The 21,343-nt window shown below is 44.8% G+C and overlaps 1 protein-coding gene across 1 annotated transcript in view; it reads left to right on the top strand.

The window, feature by feature from the left end:
• LOC144823277 (sodium channel protein type 2 subunit alpha-like) overlaps positions 1 to 21,343 on the top strand; it is a 942,252-nt gene that overhangs the window by 329,288 nt on the left and 591,621 nt on the right. Inside the window, exons 8-9 of the mRNA XM_078681632.1 lie at positions 11,885 to 11,948; positions 13,487 to 13,628. Coding sequence (XP_078537758.1) covers positions 11,885 to 11,948; positions 13,487 to 13,628 — 206 coding nt within the window. The remainder of the gene's footprint in view (positions 1 to 11,884; positions 11,949 to 13,486; positions 13,629 to 21,343) is intronic.

The raw sequence follows: 21,343 nt of genomic DNA, 5'->3' as shown, positions 1-21,343 counted from the left end.
CAGAAAGGAACGAAATCAGATTAGACTATCCCTACACTAGACTAAGTGACATCCCTACTTAGCAAGATCTTAACCTAAAAAGGTGTCAGCAGTGGTGACTTCCAAAGAAGAACACACACTTCCCTTAGTCTTTGTTCCAAAATCGATGTCTTGCAGTTCCCTATCTGCCTACCCATCCGCTCTCTTAGGTTCCTCAGATCATCTGCCTTGCCTCCACCCAGGGGTGCTGTTCCTAATACAAAATCACATTTACATTAGAAACGCCCCCAAAGACGCCTCTCACGTGGTGTTGGTTCTGGCGGCAACTTCCATGCTGGTACTCCTTCTAGGTCCATCGTTAGCGTTGACCTTGCTTCCCAGGCTCCTCTCCGGCAAGGCGGTACCTCCAGGAAATTCCTGAAGACTCCTCCAGGCCTGTACCAGGCTCTCTTGAACAAAAGTCTATTCATCACTTTCCTGATTAAACCCCCTCGCACCTGCAAAAGACACTTTCTCTGTGGGCCCCAAATTCCGGCCTCCACCATATCTTAAAGTCGTAAACCATATAACAGGCTCTACGTCCTGTGCCTAACACGACCTTTCTCTAACGAGCACATGCAGATCAAACGAAATGACTTTATCTATTCAGGCCTGTTAGGATTCCATGAAACGGGCCTATGCACTTCTACAAACATTTAATTTCTTTTAGTTTAAACGATATTCTAACTTTTTACACATTGATTATATAAACGTCTATTAAACACATACATCTCAGTCCTAGATTCAGAAATACTTGAATCATAATAACATTAAAATCCAGATCATGTGGAAATACATCAGTTTCTTGTATTCTTTGTGAACTGCCATGTGGCCTACACATTTCCACGTCTAGCAGAATTACATTTCCCTTACAACAGCCACATAACATGAGATTTCAACATCATTCTAACATCTCTGAGCACATCTACTTTTAGCTTTTCACACTCTATATAAGTATTCTATTCTAATTAAACACTATTATGTACCTTCACTCTATAATTTCGACACTCTTATATACTGTTCACTAAACTAATACAACGTGCTTGTAAATATGGTGCGCTTCTACAGTTTTTCTTAATTTGCGCTCTCTCACTACTTTCCAGAATCTGATGCATTCCTAAAATCTTTTTTTTTTAACTTGATTTTTATAATTTTCATACACAGTGATCAGGAAATCAATACAAGAGCGGTACATTGTCAGGTGTTCTATCAGGCAACAATGACAAACTGTAATATACATTACATATCATACGGCATCAGTAGGTATATGTTGGTGTCGGGGCAATGAAAAACCGCAAACATTCAGTTCCCTTGGTTGAGGGACAGCAATCTGGAGAACTGACCCAGCTACAGGCCTAACCCCAAGTACATCATTCTTGATCTAGTGACGTCCCAGCGACAGGCATGGTAACTAATTATGCATACAGAAAACAACAGCAACAGGAGTGACATTTCCGCCTACCATTACCTCAGCCCACCCCCTCCGGTACAATGCCACTCTCCACCTGTGAATCAGAATACCTGTTTCTCTCAACAATATATGGGCCCTAGATGTCTTTGGGCCGAGATGAGCCAGCCATTAGGGATGCATAAACTTCACAGTTCACATTGCAATATGATAGGCTTCGAAGCCAAGCTTGTAATGTGGGTGCCTGCTTCTTGCCCCACATTAACGTAATTTCTCGTTTAGCCAACAAGAATCCAAGCGCTGCAAACCTCCTCACCTTCTTAGGAAAGTTAATCATGTAGCCCAAAAGCGCAATTTCCGGGGATGAAGGTTAATGACAGGGAGACCATGTAGCCCAAAAGCGCAATTTCCGGGGATGAAGGTTAATGACAGGGAGACCATGCCGCCCAATGTGGCATGTACCTATTCCCAATGCAGTTGGAGTCTCAGACAAGTCCAAGTAAGGTGAGCAAAATCTGCACGAGGGGCAGAGCATTTCCAGCAGTGATGTGGCCTAGATGGGTCTATCCTGTGTGACCAGGCGGGGTGTGATACATTTTATGAAGAAATTTAAAGTGGAGAAGTTTGTGCCTGCTGTTAAGGGATAGCCTCCTTCGTGACTCTGCAACACTGTTCCCATTGGTCGTTCGAAATGGGCCAGCCTAAATCACATTCCCATGCTGTGCGAGCTTTAACATCCACGACTGGGCGAGCAAGAACGCACGCCCTATTCATTTTGGAAATCAAGTGAGCGCCCGATTTACTTTCAATAACTAACGTTAATGGAGCAGTAGGTTTGGGTGCCATAGGGAATGTGGGAAAAGTGGCTCTCAGCATGGAATGCATACGCTGCAGTACGAAGGTGTCCATGAATGAGCGGTCCTGGAACCGATCATCCTCTGTCATCCAGAAGACATGGTCCTTCGGAAATAAATCGCCCATCCGCTGGATCCCAAACTTAGTTAGTGTGCGTTGAACCAATGTTTCTCCCGTTGTGGGGAGCCATGAGGGGTTCAGGAGTGGCAAAGCCGGTGAATACAATAGGTCCAGTCCCAGTAATCTTCGAAGCTTCACCCACGCCCAGCTAGTGGTGGAAACCGTTTGGATATCAGAAGGGTCCCTCGGGAACCCCTTGGGTAGAACTGTGGATAATTTCTGCGGGAGCACTAAGTCTGCTCTGCCTCTGATCTCAGGTAAGGGATCCAGGCATCTGGGTGGAACCAAGCAGAGGAATAACTGTACTGTGCCTCTAAATAATATAAATACATATGTGGGACACTTAAACCTCCCCTCTCATAAGGGAGAGTAATGATTTGCCAGCTTACCCGAGGTCTCTTATCTCCCCACACCAACCTTATAAAGTTTTGTCGTAACTGAGTGAGGGGAATGGGAATGTTATTAAAAAGATATAAAAATCTCGGCAGGACTACCATTTTAATAATAGCAATTCTACCCGCCATGGATAATGGGAGGCGCAGCCATCTCTCTACTTGCGACTCCTAAGAGCTAACCGCCCGTCCATAATTCAGTCTGATGATAGTGATCGAGTCCATGTGTATGTGGACACCCAGATATCTGACCGTATCATGACACCAATAAAGTGGATATTCACAATCCCAAGGAACAGCGTTGCGCGTTAGCGGAAAAATCACAGACTTGTGCCAATTAATGCCAAGTCCCGAAAAATGGCCGAACCGTAATATCTCCCTAATAATGGGCCCAAGGTTAAGTTGTGGGTGTTGAACGTATGAAATAGTGTTGTCTGCATAGAGGGACACCAACAGGGGACCAGTGTGAAACTGCTGCCCGCAATGTAAGTGGCGCTCCTGAAAGTGCCTGATCAGAGGATTCATTGCCAGAAAAAACAACAAAGGGGGCACGAGACAATGTAAAAGGTTAAGATATCGTCCCATTAAGGCGCAGTCTGGCAGAGGGGCCAGTGTACAAAAGGGCAGCGGTGGAGACAAAGCCTTTGGGCATCCATATGCGACGCATCACAGAAATAAAAAAGGGCCATTCCAAGGAATCAAAGGCTTTTTCGGCGTCAAACAATACCGCTGCTGCTGGAATCTTGGGGTTTATTCTATGTATCACAGCAAACAAGGTACGTAGGTTTAGTGAAGGGGATCGATGGGGGACAAACCCGGACTGATCCGGAGATATAATATACTGCATTAATAAAGCAAGACGAATTGCGATCACCTTAGCTAAAATCTTGTAATCCAGGTTTAATAGTGAAATGGGCCTATAAGAGCCACATAGCAAAGGATCCTTACCCTGCTTAGGGAGCAAAATAATGACAGCTTCTCTAAAGGTGGGTGGGAGAATACCCTTCTCTAATGCCTTCGCGTAAACCTCTATCAAACGTGGGACCAGAATATCTTTGTATGTTTTATAAAAATCCGCGGAGAACCCATCCAGACCAGGGGCAGATGGCCCCCAGAGTGCCTCAATGGCCTCCACAATATTCTCCTGAGATATAGGAACTGCCAGGAAATCCCGCATGTATTTCTCAAGATAGACTAGCGCAATTTCTGAAAGATAGTCTTCTTGAGCGCTGAGGTCACAACTTATTCTAGAAGTATATAGGTTTTAAAGTGAGCTACAAATGTGTCACAAATCTCTGGAGTGGAATGCACCAACTGATCATCTGGTCCTCTAATTTCAGTTATGTAAGGTTGACTGTAAGAGGGGTGAAGCATGTGTGCCAGTATTTTGCCTGGGGATCGCCTTCTCCATACCTCCTGGCAGTGTCATGCTTACCCAGAAATAATAGTTCCCTCTCGGCAGCGTCAGGGAATTATACCATCAGAGCTAAATGCTGGGACTCCCCCTCAGCAGAGGCGTGCTCAAGCAAGTGCAAGTCCAAGGCCGCTAGGTCCTTCTCAATGCGGGATAGTGTATTACGCAGGTCCTTTAGAAAGCCTGCATTCTTGGTAATACAGACCCCCTGAATATATGCCTTAAAGCCCTCCCATAGCACTGCCCATGTGTCCACTGCCCCAGTATTAATGTCAAAATAATCCTCTATAGCAACCCTTACCTCTTCAAGGAACACCTGATCTTGCAATGCTTTCCCGGGAAATCTCCGCTGCCTCTCAAAACCCCCAGAGCGCGGGACATCAAGCCTCAGTATCACTGGAAAGTGATCTGAAAAAATCTGCGGTGGTGTAACCAAAGCCCTGAACCAACCAGCAATGCCCGAAGAGACTAACCAGTGGTCTATTCTGGTCCAGGTGTCATGAATCCTTGATGCTGGCAGATGTCCTGCAAGGCCAGGCGAGAACGTTGCTTAGTGTCTGATGAGGTGGAGGTGCTGTCCCTGGTGATATCCAATAACATATTAACCCCCCCTTTATGAACGGACAGGGAGACAGTGCCAGTAAATGCACCTGTAGTGAATGGAAAAACTCCGGGGAATCGATGTTAGGACCATATATTCCAATTATTTCCACAAAGTGGCCCATTTATGTGCCTGTAACAATCAAGAAGCGGCCTTCAACATCCTCTATCACTCTGCTCTGGGAAAAGGGGACCCTTTTATGAATAAGTATGGCCACCCCTCTAGCGTATCTGCTATAAATGGAGAAGTACCTATGGGCTCCGCAACTTTCCGCCATTGTCGGAGCGTCAGATTTATTTGGTCAAGTGGGTCTCCTGCAAGCAGGCAATATCAATGTTGTGTCGTAGTACATAATTGAGCACCTGGCGTCTTTTACGGTTATTATTCAAGCCCCTGACATTCCAAGACCTGAGTGACAGCCCGAAAGGACCAGGCTGATTGCCTAGCTGTGCCATTCTAGAATGAAAACCTTAGGCATGCAACTGTACAAGCCAAACAAATGCCTTAGAACAATGACCTGTGTACCCATCTCTGACAAATGGTAAATAAACTGCAAATGTCCCACCCACCACCCAGCCTCACCCTTTCCCTAGCGAGGCAAAACCATACCCCACAAATTATCTGACGGTGCCAGCAAACTGTATCTGTAAACATGAAAATTGCACATACACACCGTAATCTTAGCACATACATCACGCAAAACCAGGTATTCACCATGAGGCGTAGCAGCGCCACGTCAGCCGGACAGCCAAATGTGTGCCTCTAGCAAATAGTAGAAAAATCAAAAAGTGAAATATACATTACAGAAACCTCGAAACTCAAATATGGATCATCAAGTCCCAGTATTAGAGATGAGTTCCATGCGAGCTTCGGATCTGCTATGATGAGGGGATGCGCCTCGCTCAGCCGCCACCGCTTCGTTGTTATCTTTCTTGTAGTTGTGGCAAAACTTGTGCGCTTCCTTCGGAGTGTCAAATATGCGTGATCTTCCGCCCACATTTACCTTGAGTCTGGCCGGATATATCATCCCATACCGCAGCCCCAAATTCCGTAGAGTGTCCTTCACTCCTTTGAATTTCCGGCGAGCATCTTGGACCACTACTGTAAAATCCGGGAAGAATGATAGTTTATCCCCCTGCCACTGGATTTCACCACATTCACAGGCAGCACGTATGGCCTAGTCCCTATCTCTAAAGTTCATGATTCTGGCAATGATGGGTCTTGGCGGCAGGCCAGGGCTGGGGCGGGGGCCCAGTGATCTGTGGGCGCGTTCCACTACAAATGCCTGCGTAAAGGTCTCTCTGCCAAAGAGTTCAGAGAGAAATTGTTCCACAAAGACATCCATACGACCTGTAGTGGCAGTTTCCGGTACGCCAAGAATGCGCACATTGTTGCGCCAACTTCTTGCCTCCAAGTCCTCTATTTTAATCACAACGTCCTTCAGGATTTGCTCAACCATTTCCAACCATTTCTGCGACTGGGCCGCACCATCCTCAATATCCGATAGCCGCGCCTCAGCCACATCCAAGCGGCGGTCATGTGCCTGAACCATTGGAGCCCATGTCCGCCAGCCTCTTATCCAGCGCATCGAACCTGCCATCCAGGGCCTTATATCCCGCTCTCATTTCCTTAAGCATTGCAGCTGTGAGAGACAACGGGTCCTCCAGATCCTCGGCTCCGCGGGCTCCCTCCATCATGTCTGCAGCTTCTTCAGACGTGTTATCCGTGACCTTTTCGAAGGGCAAAGTCCGTTGTTTGAGATCTTTTCGTCCCATGTCCAGGGTGGAGTATTGCGCAACTAAGACAGATATAGCGTGATCTCAGCACACACCGGGAATAGGCGGAGCAAGTCTGAGTCGAGCTCTGGCAGGGCCGTCCTGAATGGCGGCGTAATTCGGCTCCCAAGTGATCAGGCTGCCAGAGTCCAACACTAGCGCAATGTTAGCAGGGGCTACTCGCTCGGTCCCAGACAGCGCAACCATGCAATGTACCAACAGACAGCTATCCAACACTCCGGCTTTAGAGAGGGTGTGCAGTAGGCCCAAGATGGTGGCCCGCAGAGTGAATCTGGGCGCAATCCAGCCAGGGAGCGCAGGCCGCAGGCTCCACAGGACCGCCAGTGCCCATTAGCGCACCGCAGACTTCTCAGCTCTCAATCGAGTCCTACTTACAGCGTAGACTCTTCGGGCTCTCCAAGAGGAGTGAGCGCTAATCCAGCTGGAGAGCACGGAAGGAGAGCACTCAACGCTCAGCCGCAGAACAGGCAGTCGTGTATCCCAGAGGCATGGTGTTAGAGTTTGCTTATGGATGGAACAAGGCACAGGCAACAGGCATCACGTTATAAGTCTGAATGTCAGGATGGTATGTCCCAGACAGTTCCGAATATATCAGCCAATTATTCTGTGATGAATCTGGTCTAGAGAGCTGTAGCGCCAGCGAAATCAAGATAACTGGCCAGAAAGTAGCTCATTGCTCTGAATGCAACAGCAATATAGCCCCAGGGTGGTCCTGCAAGGAACCGAAGACCACAAGGGGGTGAAGGGAGCCTGCACCCCCAGCCGGGCCCAGCGCCGTATCAGAACCGCGCGGAGTCACGCGGAACCGAATGGACTGCCTCCCTTCGCCGGCCGCACCCCCAAGCCAGCACGAGACCCGAAGGCCCCGGGTCCAATGCGGTCCGTCGAATAGGCCGCAATTGCGGGGCTGCCGGCGCCCTACAGAGATCGTGCACGCCGCTCAGCCCACAGACCTCAGCTAGCATGAGGGGCGAGGGAGGGCAGCCACACCATGAGCGAAGGTCTAAAGCAGCACAAGGAGCCAACCGGGGGCCGCCGCTCACCTCAACTCCCGGCACGTCAGTAAATCGCTGGCTCTGGGCCCGGGACATAGGGCTCTTTCACGCAGCCGCAGGTGTTAGTGGAGCAGATCGGCGGAGCGGGTCGAGGCAGGCACCGCTGCGATCCTCCTCAGTTCATGGGTTTAATGGTGGGGTTTTTGTATCGTAAGGCCAGGCGGATCATGACAAAATCGGACTTAGGCATGCCCGGGCGACGGAGCTTCACTCCCAGGCGGACATCATAGTCGCCTGCCTGGCCACGCCCCCCATTCCTAGGATCTTTAGAGTAAAACTGATGAACTACTAGCTCAGACGATTAACTTAAATTTGAAAGAGAAAGGCCCAAAGGGTCCCACATGTTTTACCTACAATTTAAGTTTACCCACAGGCCTCCAAAATCTATGTCAAATCATACCATATTACCTCTGTCTACAGTGTCACATTGTATCTCCCCACCCTGATCCAGCTATCTACTGGACAAGTTCTTTGCTCAGATGTGAGTGCCTTTTTCCCCCTCATCTGGTTTGAGAAACATGTACATCTCTACAATTTTGATATGTGCCAGAATAGTCTGTTAAATTCTAATAAATGTAGGAGATTATCCAAAATAAGAAGCCACAGAAGCATTTCACCACTTCCATATTTATCGACAAGATAAGTTAGAATTGGAAGACCCAAAGACTGATCCTTTCAATACATTGAGTTTTCCTGAACAGATGCTAAAATGATCTCAGTGTTTGCTGAGTCATAGGCTCACTGATCATACTTCCTGTCAGTATGCAACATGTGTTTTTACTATGATTTCTCCCTCTTAGAGCCATTGAATTCACATGACAGAGAGTAATATAATCAGCCAAGAAGCAATTTTCTCTTTCAACATGTCAGTTGAACTGTGTCAAGTGCTTTGTGTAGCCATCACCTTCAATACCTATTTTAGTTATTTCCTCCTGAGTTGCAATTTACATGTGTTGTGATTCTTCACAATTTTTAAACGTTAGTTTTGTATCTTTACTTTTTATTGCGCCTGTTAGTTTATTATCATGTACACCTTCCAATTCTGTGCATGAAACACAAACAAGTCCAAAAATGTAGAAAATAAAATCTTTGCACTGGAAACACACAATGGAATCTAGCTGGAAGTACTGTGACTTCACTAGGCATCCATACACTCTTGACCCTCCAAAGACTTTCAGCCCCTACAGAAGCCACTTGAAATATTCACGATGCATTTATCTTTTTACAAGGTGAGCAATGTCCCTCCCATGCAGACTAGATTCACTCTAGCATTAAATTATGCTTAGATATTATCATTATCCACAAAGGAGTTCTGTCTTCCCACTTCCATAGAATATTAAAAGTATTTGAAATGCGCCTTTATTTTCTTTCCAGGTCTAAAACCCCTTTGAATGGTTATCCCTAATACTGTCCATGTTGAGATAGTGTTGCCTATGGTTCTTTATGATTCTGGTGGTTTCTAGTGCAGAATACTTGAGATTCCGTGGGACACCCTTTTTTTAAAACATAGTGCTATTTATCTCTTATCAATTCGTCATTGTTATTTTTTTGCATTGTCAGCATCCTCTACAGGGTGAAGTATTACACTCAGTTAAGCTTTCAAAAGGCATGCCTAAAGTATATTCAGAGAAATATAGTTCAAACATGGTTATGTAGATCCAGCTTCCACCTGGCTAGTGACCTTTTCATGTCAAACCCAGCTTCCCCTTTGTAAATCCTATTGTTTGTTCTTGATAATGCTTCACTAATTAGAATAAGACTATTTAATGACTATGACACCAGATGTGAGAATGTTTAACGAGCACATAATAAAAATATACATTGCTTCCAAGGCAATACCACAAAGTAATTTGGAAAACAATATCATTTCATTTGTCCTTTCAACAAAAGCCACACTAGTTGTCACTGTTATGTAACCCAATACCTATTTTCACTACATACTTAAGATTCCAAAGTGTCAATTCCCACACAAATGATAAGGGAGCCCACTCTTGAGGCATGATCTCTGATAAACAATTATTCATTATCGGCGCTACAGACTAAAGCTGTTTATAGAATCTAGCAACATACTTGAAACATGTCAATAATGTTTCAGCCTTGAAACCACATGAAAACAATGATGATCACCATTTGAGCATATAGCCACACCCCTGCATATGAGGGATCATTCCTGATCCTGTTGGATCTGTTATAAACTAAATCCGCCGTTATATTCTTGGGTTGTCTGATCGCCTGTACAGAGATCAACAGCGTGCCACTTGATGGGCCATACTCTTTTGACTACAGCAAGAACCCAAACAAAATAGACTTATTGCTCGTCGTGAACCTTCTATGGGACTTGGCTCTCAACCACATTTGTCTGTGGTGCCCTCCTTCAGAGCAATGCTTTGTAACGTGGGATGTCTTAATGTATAGATGAGAAAAGAGGTTGAATTTCAATGTCTCCTGTTCCAAAGACATGCTCGTGGGCTGCTACCTTGTCCTTCAATTCCCCACTAGCAATATTCTGTCACTAACCTTCCTGGGACATCATATCAATTTTCCGTGATCAGCAAATTACATGGGAATCTACCTCATCTCCTACCTAACCGGGACCTTATTGAGCTCTAGATTTAAGTAGTGGCCAATTATTTACAGTGTACTCAATTCTGAAGAATCCTGTTCTGCATGAAGCCCTGCATGAATACAAGTATGTCAACACCTATGTGATTTGTCTGTTAGACTTTGATAAGGCTGTAACAAATGTTTACTGGACTACCAGTTGGGGCAAAGCTAAAAAATGTAAAATGTTCTTAAAGAGAGACACTTACCACACCATTCATTGCCTAAAAGACCAGTCATTAAAACAAAAGAAGATATTTAGAGTTCAATGGGAACTGAAAATCTTCCAATTTCTGTAGAGAACTCTAAATATGGAGTTGAACCTTCTGACTCAGTTTCCTTCTCTTTTGGGATACTATTGGGGAAGTGCATTCTAGTAATTGAAATTCTCTCCAGACTCTAAATGTAGCCCATAACTTTTCATCGGTGCCCTTGCATTTAAGAAGCTAGAACCAGGAATTCCTTATGAGCAAGTTTACCAAAAGTCACCAGCGCCACCTCACTAAAATGTGCATAGATTAGGTTTATTTTGATAGAATGTTTTGATACGATTCAAACGAATACAGTTATGTGTGATAGTTTTAGGATTTTTGATCTATCATCTCTTTTACTATGTCTGTGATTGTTATCACTTTAAAAGGAGATTGGTAATATACTATTGTTTTAAACAAAAAGTTAACTAAATGAAAAGGTATTGTTTTTAATGACTGTAGGTGTTTGTCAAATTTTACCAGATATTAGGAAAATTGGTACATTAAGGAAATCTTGATGTACCAAGTAACTGTTTTGGAATTATTTTTCAAACAGCCAGTGTTCATTTTTCAAATTTCATGTATTCATCTCATGGTCCTTAGTCAATCTGAGATTAATCTTGGACTCTTAATCTCAGAGTGATTAATGACTAAATTGTTTTTTTAGTTATTATTTTAATTTACTTAATGGCAGTGCATTTGGGAATTCTGAGCATAATTTGAATATATTTTCTTTATGTTATATCTTTTTAATTGATGTATGAGGAATACATACATGCCCAGCTCCATTAATTAATCTCACCCATTACTTAGTCAGCCCCATGCCCACCTTATACCCACTATTTCAATTTATGTATACTTTTTCCTTTCTTTAACCCCATTTCTTTACTCCTATAATAATCTGTCTTTTTGGGTTCATCATGGTTGGTTACCCAGTTTAATAACCCCAAATAGTCTTGAATCCAGAGGTACGTAAGCCAGGAATTATATGTCTGAACCATTTCACAATGATCTAATCATTACATTGGTGATGTGATGCCATTTAAATATTTAAAAATACAAAGATGGAACCTGTCCAAATATAAGGTGGATTGCTGAGTTCAGGGCGATATGGTCTTGTATTTCAGCCTGGACTTTCATAACAGGAGTAAGTATCTGTCATTCTAGAGTTACTGGTGGTGGAAGAATAAAAGACAGTTGTCATTAGAAACTAAAGTTAACATGCATAAGTATGTGTTTAACTTGAATAATTATTTGTAAGTAATTTGTAAACAAAGACTGGGAAAATCAAACTATGTCTGCAACATTATGATGAGGATCACTCAGTATATTACTTCCTTTGGAACAATTGTGAATCTTTTATTTCTTTCCAGGCCATTTTTACACGTTGGAAGGACAAAAGGATGCTCTTATCTGTGGAAATAGCACAGATGCTGGGTAAGGATCATTTCAAATACCAAATGCTGAGTTATCCATAGGAAGGGTATGCTCAACAAAATATGAAGACAAGTTAACTTTGGCTTTCTCTCACAACATCGTTTATTTTTATTTATAGATTTGATCAGCTTTTAAATGCATTAACTCATTTGGTTTTTCCTTTTGAATGGCAACAACTGCCACTTATGATTATTAGAATATTTGTTTTCATATGATTTAGGTCACTCATACTTTGGTGCAATCAGACAAACCCGTCTAATTAAAATGTATGTTAAAGAATGCTCATTGGTTTCTGTTGGTGCTTTCGGGGTAACTATTACAATTTCTCACTCCCAGATACCCTTTGATAGGTGAGAGAGCAGACGCCAGTGGACCTTTAAAATGTAGCTGTTCATGTTTGGTGCTTAGTAAGTTAGTGAAATTGTGCCGCTAAAGAACGGTGATGGATTAAACCCAGATCTTTTGACTGGGTGTGAGTGTTAGATTGGTTCAGATGCTCCGTCCATTACCACCCCCTTTTGTACCGCTGTCTACAATGAGGAGCACGATCTCAGTTACATAGTGTGTGAGTTTTCGCATCTGTGATCAACGGTTCATGCAAGGGCCAACATAAAGATACCGTTTGCCTCCCTCTTTTGTAATTTAGAGTGAACAGAAAGCTTACACATCAGACATATGCTGGGATGATGAAGAGGTAATCACACTTGCAAAAACAACACAGTTAAGCAATAAAGACCTTACAAATTCAAAGCAAGTTGTTGTAAAAAACATAAGATGTTATCAACTATTTGCGATAAATTATAGTGGTTATCATAGGAACTGCGGGTGTTTCTAAGGGATATTCACCATCCCAATTGAAAACGGTGGCAAAAGAGGAGTTTTATTATAGTTCAATAGCAAATCTAAAAATCTCGAAAAATTGCAAAATCCCCATGTAACATTTCAATACCATCACCGGCTGAATTTAGGCTGACCCATGAATGCATGCACTGGGATTGCAGTTGAAGTAGAAGGCATTATTTGACAAGACTTCCACAAGAAATCCATGAACACAAAAAATCCACAGTTAAAGGCTCCAACCAGGAAAAGTTGCTATTCAGCAGTATAAATGTAATTCAAATGTGTTGATATTTATGGGTTTACCTCAATTTTAGCAGATGGCCTGGAGCTTTAGTGGGTCCTCTGAATATTACGTCTTGATCTGATGATCTTGTCCCTTTTCCTCTGGAGGTTAAAAGCTCACCAGCCTTTGCAGATATTAATTTATTCTAAACAGCACAGGGCACTTCTCCAAATATAATTTCATAACTTGGGAACACAGAGTCCCCTTCATAATCTTTTGGATGTCCGACTCAAATTGTGTTTGCTTTTGCAGAATTGATTTTCAAAATATTCTTTTTGTAAAAGCTTGCTCTCTAGATGTACATTAATAAGGAGGCAATCATTATACCACTCTTGCTGGAAGTTGGCAATTTTCATTTAACACATTTATAAACAGTATTTGAATATGAACTTGCTCTTTCTCTCTTGTTTTCTAGTCAGTGTCCAGAGGGATATATTTGTGTGAAAGCTGGTAGAAACCCCAATTATGGCTACACAAGCTTTGACACATTCAGTTGGGCCTTCTTGTCCTTATTTCGATTGATGACTCAGGACTGCTGGGAGACCCTTTACCAGCAAGTAAGAAACCTTTTTACTCTTCTTTTATGATGTTAAATGTTAAATGAATGAATTCACATAAATGTAAAGAGAACAATTTATGAAACACATGAAGCTTTACCAATTAAGGGCTGATTTGAGATTTGGTGAATGGAGGGAACTCTATCAGCGTGACAGAGGACATTGCCTCCATCATCCGATGGAATCTGATTGCCAAATCTAGAGCTGTCCACCAGCTGTTCAGACAGCTCTGAACATTGACATGAACCCCCATCATCGGGGGTTCCTGTTAACATTGTAAAAGTTTGAGAGATGACCATCAAACTTTTATAAAATGTTACATTTTTCAAAACAAATTTCCAAAGCAAGAGTATGTTTTTGCAAAATGTAAAACTAATGGCCCCCACACCATAAGAGTTTTGTCCCATGTTGTGAGGGTCAATATATTTTCATTGTGCCTCGCCCTTAGGGGTAAAATTAGGTGGTGATAGACAGCAAAAATACACCATCCGACTGCCCACTCTAAATAGGGCGGGCGGCCAAATGGCTAACCTCCTACAGCCTGTACTCTATTGGAGGATTATGTCAGCAAAGAAGTCGGAGTACACATTGTGGTCAGCATACTTTCAGTTTGACAGTCTCTAAATGAAGGGTGTGGACCAACAGTTTAGCAGAGAGGTTGCTTTGTTCCCATTGCAATGGAGGACCGTCTCTGCCAAACTGTGAAGCAGGCCACAATCTTAAAATCGGTATCTCTGCTGGCACCTACCGAGAGGTTTTGGTACATGCAAATTATACATGCACTAAGCTCAGTTCTCCTGTCTGGCACAGACATACCGGAGGCCACCTCCTTGGAAGACAGGCTTCTGACTGAACACATGCCCAGAAAGGCAACCTCATTCACCTATCGTAAACTAATCAACAACATGCCAGACCTGATGCTGACACTTAGGCGCAAATCGTCCGCTGACTTGGGTGATATCGATGATGCAGACTGGCAGATGTCACTGTCGTCCCCACGGGAAGTGGCCATACCTTCGAGACTCCGTTTAGTGCAACTAAAGATACTTCATCGCGTGTACTATACCAGGGTTACACACCACACTATAGGGAGGGCCACGCATCCTTTTTGCTTGTGGGACTGTGGGGAGGATGGAACCTTTTTTCGTACCATATGGCAGTGCCCCCGGATTATAGCTTCATGCGAACACTATCACAGGTGGTGGAGGTATCTGTTGTCCCGGAGCCGAGGTGTTGTCTCCTGAACTTGTGGCAACCGAATGATCTTTCCCACACTGCTCAAGACTGGGTTACGCTGGGTGTAATGTTTGCCAAACGTAATATTGCCAGGAGCTGGGGGTCCGAGGAGGTGCCAGCACTCAGAGACTGGTATAAGGATATGGATAAAGCTATGATGGCGGAAAGAGTGGTATACACGCACCGTGGTTGTCCTTGAAAATGGGAGAAAGTGTGGAGTGCATGGAACAAATTCAGGGGTTAGCTCTGTGACCCACCCATGCAGGAAATGGATGACGTGTCAGAGTGAGGGGGAGATGGGGAGGCGGGTCCTGCAATGTACCAACAGTGATAACTAGGCTGCATTATGTATTAGTGATGTGTGTTATGTCACCGACGTTGGTTTCAATCCACAGTACTCAATGTAGCTGCCATGTACTTGTAGTATGCCCTGAATTTTCTCTCAATAAAAACAAAAAACAAAAAAAAATCTGTTTCTCTTTTCACAAAATGAGAAACTTTAAAGGACTGAAAACTTAGCATTTAAATAGCAATAAGGAAATGAGGAAATGAAAATTTGTTTTGAAGTTCTTTGTGCTTGTTTTGATGCATGTGGTGTAATTCATTGTCTGAATTAGAGATGCTTGGTATCAAAGCATTTGCCATGAAATTGGATGGACCATATATTGCATCAGCAGTGTACCATATGCTGGTTTTGAGACTTGATTACTTGATTAGTAGCGGCTCATTTCTCTCTTAAATACTGCTAGATCTGTGTTAGGATATATGTTGCTCATATTCATAGTTCGGAGATTGGGGAGGAAGGGGGATTTTGGAGTGTAATGAAATGAAATAGGAATGTGCACTCTTCATATAAACTTCTGATGGCAGTTTTTGCTAGGCCTCCTTCCTGCAGGTTGTGTGCTAAAGTTTAAATTAAGATGTTTTACCTGCTTCCCTAACTTAACTAATTTTCATTGGCAACGAATCTGCCGACATGGTTTGCATGCAGAATCTCATTTCCTTTGACTGCTCTGTTAAAGGATTACCGGAAACTGCTGTCTTCCTTGCAATGCTCATCTTTGCATTCAAGTTGGGTTTATGAAACCATTTTGGCTTTTGTGGAATATGCTTGTAATTCGTTTGCTCTGGTGCTCTTGATGAGACTAGTGACGTGCAACATCCTGGTTGGCCATCCTACACTGCAGCTGGGCAGCCTACACTGCAAAGAACTCGAAGTAACATAGTTGCTTTACACCCCTTTTGGACAAATGACATATAGGGCCAGATGTACGGCCATTTTTTGCGGTCACAAACGGGTTTTAGGCCGGTTTACGGCGGCAAAAAAATGTGTGGCCCATGTACCAACCCTATTTGTTGAGTCGATAATCAATTGGCGACTCACAAAATAGCAATTCCCAAACCTATGTATGAATGTTTTGCAACCACAATTGCGGTCGCAAAACACTTGCAGTTTACCACCCTTCTCAGAAGGGTGGTAAGGCACTCGTAAATGGGATGGGGTCCCCAGGGGACCCCTTTCCTTTTGGGAATGTGTGCGCAATTTTTTTTTTAGAGGCAGGCAGTGGTTCCAGGGACACACAGAGTACAGAAGTAGAGAAAACAAGTGGTGGTCTGGTTTTGACAAGTGTATCTAAACGTAAGGCAGACTGTGAAGGTCATGTGCCATCAGTAAAGTTAAAAGCCCCAAGTCATGTAGATTTAGCACCTCTACCTGACAAGGCCTGGCCAAACCTGTGAATGAAGAGAGTAGGAGATAATCGTACTCCTCAATTCCCTAAAATAGTAATTCTAATATATCTTTATAGGGTGCAGGTGGTATTGCCTTCTGATCCATGGGCGTGAAAATATAAAAAAATAGCTATGCCACAGCGTGGAACTGGTGTCTCATAAGGCTCATACCGTCTGGATCGATTTGGAACCTTTTCCCTGATGATGGACTGGTCCCGAAATGCATTGGGCTTTATGGATACGGATATCTGATGTACAATCATCCAAACAGTGTGATAGTTGAACACTGTATTTTCTGATGAGATGCTACGATAATAAAAAGAAGGTTGGATGTACGAATGGATCAAATTGCATTTTTTGAAAGAAACTACAGGTAGATTATGCTTTTGGAGTTGTCGGTCGGGACGTTTTTCCCATCGAGGAGGATGCTATTTTTTTCCAAACTGTAGATGGACATCATTGTTCCCCCTCAATGTGTTGAAGGGGGAAACTTAATATGGTATTTTGGCTGTTTACTAATTTTAATATTGACCATGTGCCAGATTAGTTAATTGTGCCATAAGGAGGAAAGCGATAGGATTTGTTAAGAGTTTGTTTGCCAAGGAAGAAATATGGGACGAGATTGTCATGAATAATGGTACTCAGTTTACCTCAAACAGATTTAGTAAGTTTCTTGAGCATTTGGTAACCAAGTATTTTACTATGTCTTTGTAGCATTCAAGAAATAACAAATCAGTGGAGAGATGTAATAAGGTGTTCAAGATCAGCTTACATTTCTTAATTGTGCACAGGTGGCAGGATATTCAGTGTAGGCTACTGGAAGGAACAACCTGGCTTTCCTGTGCATACAAGCAATGACATACCTGGCCAAAGGACTTTGCCCAGTATATGCAAGGTCTCAGGATGTGCATTGATAGAAGCCTGCTTTGGGTGCTGATCCTTCATTATATGCATTGTTTTAGTTGCTTCTCTTGTGTGTGTGGATGTATGTGCTGTCATGTTGTGAGTGGTTGCCTTTGTTTCTATTTTGTGTTGATAAAGATGTATTTGTATTTGTGCTGTTTATATTCATAGTCAGGAGCATAGTGATGAACTGGAACATGGACGTGGAATTTTCACTTGATTTTCTGGTGGCTGTTGATCCAGGACCTAGGAAGCTTGTTTCCGGTCCAGGGAAGGCATGGCTTGACAGTTCGGGCTGGACTGTTCCCATGAGGCACAGGGTCAGACTGATTTGCATATGGCCATGTCTGAACTGGGGTGGCAGAGTGGGCTAAAGAACAGTGATGGATTTCTGTTGACTGGGTGTGAGTGTTTGATTGGTTCAGATGCTCTGTCCATCACCACCCCCGTTTGTACCGCTTTGTTCGCCATAAGTTGGCAGGGTATGCTCAGACGTGAGTCCCTTGCTCACTTTGCCACTGGATTTAAGCAAGCCTGGCTGAAGACGGCTGCAATGCCAGAAACCGGTCCTAGGAAGCTTGTTTCCGGTCCAGGGAAGGCATGGTTTGGCAGTTCGGGCTGGACTGTTCCCATGAGGCACAGGGTCAGACTGATTTGCATATGGCCATGTCTGAACTGGGGTGGCAGAGTGGGCTAAAGAGCGGTGATGGATTAAACCCAGATCTGTTGACTGGGTGTTAGTGTTTGATTGGTTCAGATGCTCCGTTTATCACCACCCCCTTTTGTACCGCTTTGTTCGCCATAAGTTGGCAGGGTATGCTCAGACGTGACTCCCTTGCTCACTTTGCCACTGGATTCAAGCAAGCCTGGCTGAAGACGGCTGCAATGCCAGAAACCGGTCCTAAGAGCTTGTTTTCGGTCCAGGGAAGGCATGGCTTGGCAGTTCGGGCTGGACTGTTCCCATGAGGCACAGGGTCAGACTGATTTGCATATGGCCATGTCTGAACTGGGGTGGCAGAGTGGGCTAAAGAACGGTGATGGATTAAACCCGGATCTGTTGACTGGGTGTGAGTGTTTGATTAGTTCAGATGCTCCGTCCATCACCACCCCCTTTTGTACCGCTTTGTTCGCCATAAGTTGGCAGGGTATGCTCAGACGTGAGTCCCTTTCTCACTTTGCCACTGTATTCGAGCAAGCCTGGCTGAAGATGGCTGCAATGCCAGAAACCGGTCCTAGGAAGCTTGTTTCCGGTCCAGGGAAGGCATGGTTTGGCAGTTCGGGCTGGACTGTTCCCATGAGGCACAGGGTCAGACTGATTTGCATATGGCCATGTCTGTACTGGGGTGGCAGAGTGGGCTAAAGAACGGTGATGGATTAAACCCAGATCTGTTGACTGGGTGTGAGTGTTTGATTGGTTCAGATTCTCCGTCCATCACCACCCCCTTTTGTACCGCTTTGTTTGCCATAAGTTGGCAGGGTATGCTCAGGCATGATTCCTTTGCTCACTTTGCCACTGGATTCAAGCAAGCCTGGCTGAAGATGGCTGCAATGCCAGAAACCGGTCCTAGGAAGCTTGTTTCCAGTCCAGGGAAGGCATGGCTTGGCAGTTCGGGCTGGACTGTTCCCATGAGGCAAAGGGTCAGACTGATTTGCATATGGCCATGTCTGAACTGGGGTGGCAGAGTGGGCTAAAGAACGTGATGGATTAAACCCAGATCTGTTGACTGGGTGTGAGTGTTTGATTGGTTTGAATGCTCCGTCCATCACCACCCCCTTTTGTACCGCTTTGTTCGCCATAAGTTGGCAGGGTATGCTCAGACGTGAGTCCCTTGCTCACTTTGCCACTGGATTCAAGCAAGCCTGGCTGAAGACGGCTGCAATGCCGGACACCGGTCCTAGGAAGCTTGTTTCCGGTCCAGGGAAGGCATTGCTTGGCAGTTCGGGCTGGACTGTTCCCATGAGGAACAGGGTCAGACTGATTTGCATATGGCCATGTCTGAACTGGGGTGACAGAGTGGGATAAAGAACGGTGATGGATTAAACCCAGATCTGTTGACTGGGAGTGAGTGTTTGATTGGTTCAAATGCTCAGTCCATCACCACCCCCTTTTGTACCGCTTTGTTCGCCATAAGTTGGCAGGGTATGCTCAGACGTGAGTCCCTTGCTCACTTTGCCACTGGATTCAAGGAAGCCTGGCTGAAGACGGCTGCAATGCCGGAAACCGGTCCTAGGAAGCTTGTTTCCGTTCCAGGGAAGGTATGGCTTGGCAGTTCGGGCTGGACTTTTCCCATGAGGCACAGGGTCAGACTGATTTGCATATGGCCATGTCTGAACTGGGGTGGCAGAGTGGGCTTAAGAACGGTGATGGATTAAACCCAGATCTGTTGACTGGGTGTGAGTGTTTGATTGGTTCAAATGCTCCGTCCATCACCACCCCCTTTTGTACCGTTTAACAAGAGAAGTAAGCATGAAAAGAAACTGTTTAAATTTGCTCCAAATATTTAGTTGACTCATAAAGCAGAAAGGAACCAGAAAAGAAGGCAGTTTGGGGTTGACTGTTCCTATTGGAGCTAGCCCAAAAAGGATTTATATAAGGAGTGCCACTGTCTAGAATGAAACAGTGCATGAAATATTATGATCTTGAATGCGGCCCTAGTGATTGAAAGTGGCTGAGATTAATTCAGGCGTTCCTCCCATCATCGTGTTGTTTTTTGTACTAGACACCCTAATTGTGACTGGTATGCCCAGATTTGTTTCCCGTGCTCACTATGACATAGGACTTAGGCTATAACTCACTGATGGGACCTAAGTAGGTCGAAACTGGGCTGGGGTTGCTTGTTGTTCCATGTGGAGGGGACCTCAACTGACAGTTCAGGCGTTCCTCCTATCATCTTGTTGTCTTTTGCAATAGACACCCTAAGTGTGACTGGTATGCCCAGATCAATCAATCAATCATTTGCGCACTACATACCCGCGAGGGTCTCAAGGCGCTGGGGAGGGGGGTGCTACTGATCGAACAACCAGGTCTTGAGTATCCTCTTGAAGCTCAGCAGGTGTTGGGTCTGTCGTAGGCTCAATGGGAGGGTGTTCCATGTCTTGGCGGCGAGGTGGGAGAAGTATCTCCCACCAGTGGTTCTTCGGATGTGCGGGACGGTGGCGAGTGAGAGGTCGGCGGACCGTAGCTGGCGGTTGGGGATGTAGAAGGAGAGCCGTCTGTTGAAGTAGGCTGGGCCGGTCTTGTGGAGTGTCTTGTGTGCGTGGATGAGGAGCTTGAAGGATATCCTCTTGTTGATGGGAAGCCAGTGCAAGTTTCTCAGGTGGGGGGTGATGTGGCCGTGGCGTGGTATGTGGAGGATCAGTCGTGCCGAGGCGTTTGGATGCATTGTAGTCATTTGATGAGCTTGGTCAGGGCTCCCACATAGAGGGCGTTTCCGTAGTCGAGTCTGCTGCTGACGAGGGCCTGGGTGACTGTCTTTCTTGTATCTGTCGGGATCCATCTGTAGATCTTGCGGAGCATGCGGAGGGTGTTGAAGCAGGAGGAGGAGACAGCGTTGACTTGCTTGGTCATTGAGAGCCTTGAGTCGAGGATGATTCCCAGGTTGCGTGCTTGGTCAGTGGGTGTCGGGCCTGCCCCCAGTGCCGTCGGCCACCTGGAGTCCTCCCAGGCTGAAGGGTTGGAGCCGAGGATGAGGACCTCCGCCTTGTCTGAGTTCCGCTTCAGACGGCTGGTCTTCATCCAGTCGGCGATGGCCTTCATTCCTTCGTGGAGGTTGGCTGTGGTGGTGATGGGGTCCTTGGTGAGGCAGAGGATCAGCTAAATGTTGTCGGCATAGGAGATTATGTTG

Source organism: Lissotriton helveticus, chromosome 3_1, assembly GCF_964261635.1.
Source record: "Lissotriton helveticus chromosome 3_1, aLisHel1.1, whole genome shotgun sequence".
Lineage (NCBI taxonomy): Eukaryota > Metazoa > Chordata > Amphibia > Caudata > Salamandridae > Lissotriton > Lissotriton helveticus.
The sequence above is the reverse complement of the archived record's forward strand: the minus strand, read 5'-3'. Positions and strand labels throughout refer to the sequence as shown.